The 7,613-nt window shown below is 44.1% G+C and overlaps 1 protein-coding gene across 1 annotated transcript in view; it reads right to left on the bottom strand.

Annotated features, from left to right (window-relative positions):
* Nucleotides 1-851: 851 nt before the first annotated feature.
* Nucleotides 852-7,613, bottom strand: part of IGDCC3 (immunoglobulin superfamily DCC subclass member 3) — a 292,665-nt gene continuing 285,903 nt past the window's right edge. The window contains exon 10 of the mRNA XM_089660195.1: nucleotides 852-1,084. Within this exon, the coding sequence (XP_089516321.1) occupies nucleotides 852-1,084 (233 nt within the window). The remainder of the gene's footprint in view (nucleotides 1,085-7,613) is intronic.

Genomic DNA, 7,613 nt, shown 5'->3' with positions numbered 1-7,613 from the left:
CACACAGGCAAAAAAAAATATCTGGATCACGGGAAAAAAAAAAAAAAAAGACATTCAGCACACAAGCAAAAAAAAAAAAATGTCTGGATCACGGAAAAAAAAAGACATTCAGCACACAAGCAAAAAAAAATATCTGGATCACGGGAAGAAAAAAAAAAAAAAAAAAAGACATTCAGCACACAAGCAAAAAAAAAAAATGTCTGGATCACGGAAAAAATAGACATTCAGCACACAAGCAAAAAAAAATATCTGGATCACGGGAAAAAAAAAAAAAAAAGCAAAACAAAGGGAAAGAAAAGGACATTCAGCACACAAGCAAAAAAAAATGTCTGGATCACGGAAAAAAAAAAAAACGAAAAGAAAAAAAAAAGACATTCAGCACACAAGCAAAAAAAAAAAATGTCTGGATCACAGAAAAAAAAAGACATTCAGCACACAAGCAATAAAAAAAAAAAAAAGAAAAAATGTCTGGATCACGGAAAAAAAAAAAACGAAAAGAAAAGAAAAAAAAAAGACATTCAGCACACAAGCAAAAAAAAAAAATGTCTGGATCACAGAAAAAAAAAGACATTCAGCACACAAGCAATAAAAAAAAAAAAAGAAAAAATGTCTGGATCACGGGAGGACAATAAAATGACCCCCTACGTCAATAGACACCAGTTTTGATCAATCATGCGGTTTTCCCATGACCACCATACACCCGCAGATGACATTATTGCTGGCGGATTAATCAAAGCTGATCGTCTGCCTGATTGGACTGATGGGACACGGAGGTGCTGTACACGACTCCGCTCTGCACTGCCTGTACAAACCATGAGATCTATATGGGAGCGCTGGGACCGGAGAGAACATCATCGAGCATGACTGAGCATGTAGGACACATTGCGGTGCTTACCCAGCCTACAGATGTTATACGCCGTGACGTTGCTAGGCAGAAGCATGGGCCCCGTGTAGTTTGGCGTTGGCACCTTGCGGTAGTAGAGTTTGAAGCCCTCGTTCTGACCCAGTTTGATGGATGGCTCCCAGGCTGCCTGGATGGCCGTGCTATTCAGAACCTTGATGTAGAGTGATGGCACAGCGGGCACTGCAAAGAGAACGGACGCAACGGTAAACAATGCGGCATTGTGCAGACATTGTACTACAATCCTCCAATCTAGAATAGATGTCTGCTTGTTCTGCTTGCCAGATTTTGCCATCCCGTGGACATGTGGGAACCCGGGGGACAGTGTCTACAACAGGGCTCGGCTGAAGGAACTTTCATATGTTTTTTCCCCAGTATTTCTAGAGCATCGACACACTACGCAGGGACAGTCCGGTCCGTATCAGGTTCACGCCTAGATACTTACACTACGCAGGGACAGTCCGATCCGTGTCAGGTTCACGCCTAGATACTTACACTACGCAGGGACAGTCCGGTCCGTATCAGGTTCACGCCTAGATACTTACACTACGCAGGGACAGTCCGGTCCGTGTCAGGTTCACGCCTAGATACTTACACTACGCAGGGACAGTCCGGTCCGTGTCAGGTTCACGCCTAGATACTTACACTACGCAGGGACAGTCCGGTCCGTGTCAGGTTCACGCTTAGATACTTACACTACGCAGGGACAGTCCGATCCGTGTCAGGTTCATGCTTAGATACTTACACTACGCAGGGACAGTCCGGTCCGTGTCAGGTTCACGCCTAGATACTTACACTACGCAGGGACAGTCCGATCCGTGTCAGGTTCACGCTTAGATACTTACACTACGCAGGGACAGTCCAGTCCGTGTCAGGTTCACGCCTAGATACTTACACTACGCAGGGACAGTCCGATCCGTGTCAGGTTCATGCTTAGATACTTACACTACGCAGGGACAGTCCGGTCCGTGTCAGGTTCACGCCTAGATACTTACACTACGCAGGGACAGTCCGATCCGTGTCAGGTTCACGCCTAGATACTTACACTACGCAGGGACAGTCCGATCCGTGTCAGGTTCATGCCTAGATACTTACACTACGCAGGGACAGTCCGGTCCGTGTCAGGTTCATGCTTAGATACTTACACTACGCAGGGACAGTCCGGTCCATGTCAGGTTCATGCTTAGATACTTACACTACGCAGGGACAGTCCGGTCCGTGTCAGGTTCATGCCTAGATACTTACACTACGCAGGGACAGTCCGGTCCGTGTCAGGTTCATACCTAGATACTTACACTACGCAGGGACAGTCCGGTCCGTGTCAGGTTCACGCTTAGATACTTACACTACGCAGGGACAGTCCGGTCCGTGTCAGGTTCACGCTTAGATACTTACACTACGCAGGGACAGTCCGGTCCGTGTCAGGTTCATGCTTAGATACTTACACTACGCAGGGACAGTCCGGTCCGTGTCAGGTTCACGCCTAGATACTTACACTACGCAGGGACAGTCCGGTCCGTGTCAGGTTCACGCCTAGATACTTACACTACGCAGGGACAGTCCGGTCCGTGTCAGGTTCATGCTTAGATACTTACACTACGCAGGGACAGTCCGGTCCGTGTCAGGTTCATGCCTAGATACTTCTGGTTGGCACTTAGCACATACCAATATAATAAAACACATAAAAAACACTTTATTCGACATTGATCTAAAAGCAATACAAAGGAAGAGGTAAAACCAATCAGCTGCGTTACACAAAGACCACCCTTAGACGGTTACATCTAGACTCGATTTTTGTAAAATAGCCCCCAACGCGTTTCGATTTCCCACAAATAATCATCGGGGGGGAAAAATGGTGGTCAATATCCACTTGAAGACCACAATATGTATACAAACGTTGTGGTTTTCAAGTGGTTTACCTGGGTTATGGCTGAAGAAATCAGCTGATGGCCGGCTTTCTATTGAAGGTGGACCTAGCGGCTCTTCAGCCACTAGATCGCGTTCACGTTTCTCCCCAAACCCCCTTCCCCACCCAGGGGCTGTTTACCGGCGGGACCGAGAAACAATCCGACGGTCCAGCTGGCTGAAGATGGTGGCGATGAAAGACTCTATGCTCTTTGATCGCCTCTAGCATGATGGAGGAGCAGAGCAACGTCATGACGTCACATCCGGTCAGATGTAAACCAATATTTTTTCTTTTTTAAACCAAAAGTTAAATTCTTTTTTTTTTTAATCTTTTCCTTTTAAGGGTAAAGAAGAGATTTGGGGGTCTTTTGCCATCCCATGGAGGCGATGAAAGACTCTGTGCTCTTTGATCGCCTCTATCCTGATGGAGGAGCAGAGCACCGTCATGACGTCACATCCGGTCGGATGTAAACCAATTTTTTTTCTTTTTTAAACCAAAAGTTACATTTTTTTTTTAATCTTTTCCTTTTAAGGGTAAAGAAGGGATTTGGGGGTCTTTTGCCATCCCATGGAGGCAATGAAAGACTCTATGCTCTTTGATCTTGACGTCATGACGTCACATCCGGTCGGATGTAAACTAATTTTTTTCTTTTTTAAAGCAAAAGGTAAAATTTTTTTTTCTTTAATCTTTTCCTTTTAAGGGTAAAGAAGAGATTTGGGGGTCTTTTGCCATCCCATGGAGGCGATGAAAGACTCTCTGCTCTTTGATCTTCTCTATCATGATGGAGGAGCAGAGCGCCGTCATGATGTCACATCTGGTCGGATGTAAACTAATTTTTTTCTTTTTTAAAGCAAAAGTTTTTTTTTTTTAATCTTTTCCTTTTAAGGGTAAAGAAGAGATTTGGAGGTCTTTTTGACCCCAGATCTCTTTTTAAAGAGGACCTGTCATGCATATTTTTCTTACAAGGGATGTTTACATTCCTTGTAATAGAAATGAAAGTGATTAAAAAAGAATTAAATAAATAAATAAATAGACAGTATAAAAAAAACAAAAACAAATAAGAAATTTTTTTTTAATGTGTCCCCCATCCCTCCGTGTAAACGCAGACGTAAATCGTGCACACATATGTAAACGTTGTTCGCAGCACGCATGTGAGGTGTCACCGCAAACAGTGAGAACAATAATTCTCACTCTAGACCTCTTCTGTAACTCTAAACAGGTAACCTGTAAAAATTTTTAAAGTGTCGCCTATGAAGATTTTTGAGTACCGTAGTTTGTCGCCATTCCACGAGTGTGCAGTTTTAAAGCGTGACATGTTGGGTATCTATTTACCCGCTGTAACATCCTCTTTCATATTTTAAAAAAAATTGGGGTACTGTATATATTGTGTTTTGTTTTTAATCACAAAAGTGTATTTTTAAAAAACTGCTTTTGAAAACCGCTGCACAAATACATAAAAAATTGCAACTATCGCCATTTCATTTTCTAGGGTCTTTGCTAATAATAAATAAATAATAAATAAATAAAATAAATATAAACAAATAATAAATAAATAAAATAAATATAAATAAATAATAAATAAATAAAATAGATAATAAAGAAAAAATATAAATAAATTAATTAAAAAAAAAAAAAAAAATATATATATATATATATATATATATATATTGTTTGGGGATTTTAAGTAATTTTCTAGCAAAAAATACAGATTAAAACTTGGAAACATAACGCCCCAGAAAATGCTTGGTCTTCAAGTGGCTATTAAGCCAGATCCGCATTCTTAAAATGAAAAGTGTCCATGTGTTCCCCCTCTGAAGGGGGAAGGCTTGCCAGGCGCGGTGACGTCATGGCGCTGCCTAGCACCTTTTACAAATCAGAAATCAAGGACTGGAGGGGGAATCAAACGTCGGAGCTCCGCCAGGACGGGGGTCGAGGAAGGAGTCAGACTTGTGGAATGTGGAGAGGAAAATAGGATGAAACCAGAGCTGCCAAGCCGGAGCCCAGAGAGGATCACCTGACTAAGCCCTGCATGGTGCACCTGAGAGGAGGTCAGTGACAGTGCCACCAGGCCACAATCCCGAGGGGGGGTCACTGATGTAAGGGGGAAGAATACAGTAAGGTTCCCCCTTAGATCAGTAACCCCCCCCCTTACCTTTGTGTATTCACTCTGTGGAAGGTGGTCTGTAGTCACCAGAGTCCCCCCCCCCCCCATACCAGCGTTCCCAGCACTTCCGGATCAGACCTGTCAAAACCAGGTACACACTCCCCCCCCCAAAAGGGCATCAAATGTTGCAGTGGAGGGGGGAGGAGTCAGAAATGCAGAGCTTCCACTTTTGGGTGAAACTTGGCTTTAATAGAGCTGTGTGTCAGCTGCAGTAAGGAGGACACGTGAGCTGGAGAGGAGAACTCTGGATAGCGGGGTCCTGGGTGCAGCAGGAGGTAAAGCTGTGGATAGGAGGGAAGGGAGTTGCTGGGTGCAAAGGTGAGAACTGTGGATGGGTGGGGGATGGGTGAGGAGATGAGGTTGTAGATTGGGGGGGTTTCTAGGTGTCAAGGTAAGGACTGTGGATGGAACTGGGGTGCAAAGGTGAGATCTTTGGATGGGGGGTGAACTGGGAGGCAAAGGTGAGCTGTGGACTGGGAGGAAAAGGTGAACTGTGGACTGGGAGGAAAAGGTGAACTGTGGACTGGGAGGAAAAGGTGAACTGTGGACTGGGAGGCAAAGGTGAACTGTGGACTGGGAGGCAAAGGTGAACTGTGGACTGGGAGGCAAAGGTGAACTGTGGACTGGGAGGCAAAGGTGAACTGTGGACTGGGAGGAAAAGGTGAGCTGTGGACTGGAAGGAAAAGATCTTTTTCGTTTGATATTAATAAAAACCACTGAAGGGAAATGAATAGGATAGCAATGTATATAATGGACTCATTCCGGGACTAAATTTTCAGATAAGTATGTTAGGCTATGGCAGCTCCCGGGACCCCCTACTTCCATCTCTTCCCTCCGTCTAACTACTAATGTGCTATGAAATGCCCCCAATGTATATTTGTAAAATAAACAGTTTGGTCTCCATACTAAAAAATTTGAAGACCCCTGCCATAAATCATATAATTACGGCGGACGGTCGCCAATCACATCACCAGAGTGGTGCTGTAAGAGGTCTGACAAAGCAACAGAATTCGGAAAGACGGGAGAAAGAAGGAGAGAAGAAAAAAAAAAGAGTTGCCAAGAAGAAGGACCAAGAAAGACCAAGAAAGGGGGAACATGTCATCCTTCAGTCCCTGCACCAATTCTAACCCAAGTCCTCGACCTCACAGCCCCCGAAGGCAAGTTTGCCCAAATATGGAGCCTCCTTCTCCTGCCCCACTCGAGGAAAAAGTTGGGTTCTCATGTCTTTCCAAAGGTTGCTTTTCTTGTCAGATGCTAATTTTTGGTGGATCCAACATAATTTATTCTTCAAACATTCCAAGCTTATAATAAATCTGGTGTGTTTGTTGGGTAGATGACACTGGACCAAGGAAAACAAGGCTTGGTATTGGTGGATACACTATGGAGAAAGTCCTCCTTCAAGTGGCTACTACCCAATGAAGGTGCGATGTAGGTGGACCTTGTTATGGTCTCAGGCTGCTACCTCTCTGATAGCGACAATGAGGATGCTGAACAGAGAACTCTGGGATGGGTATGGAGGTGTGCCCAGTATAACAGTTCATATTACTTGATAGTCTATTTTAAATGTTTATCGATCAAAGATAACAGGTGAATCAAATGTGATTTGGGGGAAATGCCCCCCTTCCTCCGGGCTGGAATAAAGGATGTAATTGATATGATACCATGCTGCCAGCTTGAAATGAGCCTCATTCCAAGTCTCAACGCTGTTCCAACTGCATTCACTATTCCAACCCAGAGGAAGAGGGAGGCACTTTCCCCGAAACGCATTGACTTTACCTGCTATCTCTGATCAATAAACACTTCAAACAGACTCTCGAGTGATATGAGTTGCCAAGAAGAAGGGCGAAGAGCAAGAAGACCAAGATAGGTGCCATCCTTCAGCCCGTGCTACATTTCTAACCCAAGTTCTTGATCCACGCAGCCCCTGAAGACAAGATTGCCCCATTAAGAAGCCTCCTTCTCCCACCACACTCAAGGAAAAAGTTGGGTTCCCATGTGTTTCCAAAGGTCGCTTTTCTTGTCAGATGCTAATTTTTGGTGGATCCAAGATAATATATTCTTCAAAAATTCCAAGCTTATAATAAATCTGGTGTGTTTGTTGGGTAGATGACACTGGACCAACAAAAACAAGGCTTGGTATTGGTGGATACACTATGGAGAAAGCCCTCCTTCAAGTGACTACTACTCAATAAAGGTGCGATGTAGGTGGACCTTGGTATGGTCTCAGGCTGCTACCTCTCTGATAGCGACAATGAGGACGCTGAGCAGAGAACTCTTGAATAGGTATGGAGGAGTGCCCAGTATAACAGGTCATATCACTTGAGAGTCTATTTTAAATGTTTATTGATCAAAGATAACAGGTGAATCCAATGCGATTCGGGGGAAATGCCCCCCTTCCTCAGGGGTGGAATACAGGATGTAATTGATATGATACCATGCTGCCACTCTGACAGCTTGAAATGAGCCTCATTACAAATCTCAACGCTGTTCCAACTGCATTCACTATTCCAGCCAAGAAGAAGGGGGAGGCATTTCCTCGAAACGCATTGACTTTACCTGCTATCTCTGATCAATAAAAATTTCAGACTCTCGAGTGATAAGAGTTGCCAAGAAGAAGGACGAAGAGCAAGAAGACCAAGATA

The sequence above is a fragment of the Staurois parvus genome, unplaced genomic scaffold (genome assembly GCF_062004578.1).
Source record: "Staurois parvus isolate SC_StPar_1 unplaced genomic scaffold, SC_StPar_1.0 ptg001210l, whole genome shotgun sequence".
Classification (NCBI taxonomy): Eukaryota; Metazoa; Chordata; class Amphibia; order Anura; family Ranidae; genus Staurois; species Staurois parvus.
Note: the sequence above shows the minus strand (reverse complement) of the source record. Positions and strands in the feature narration are given on the sequence as shown.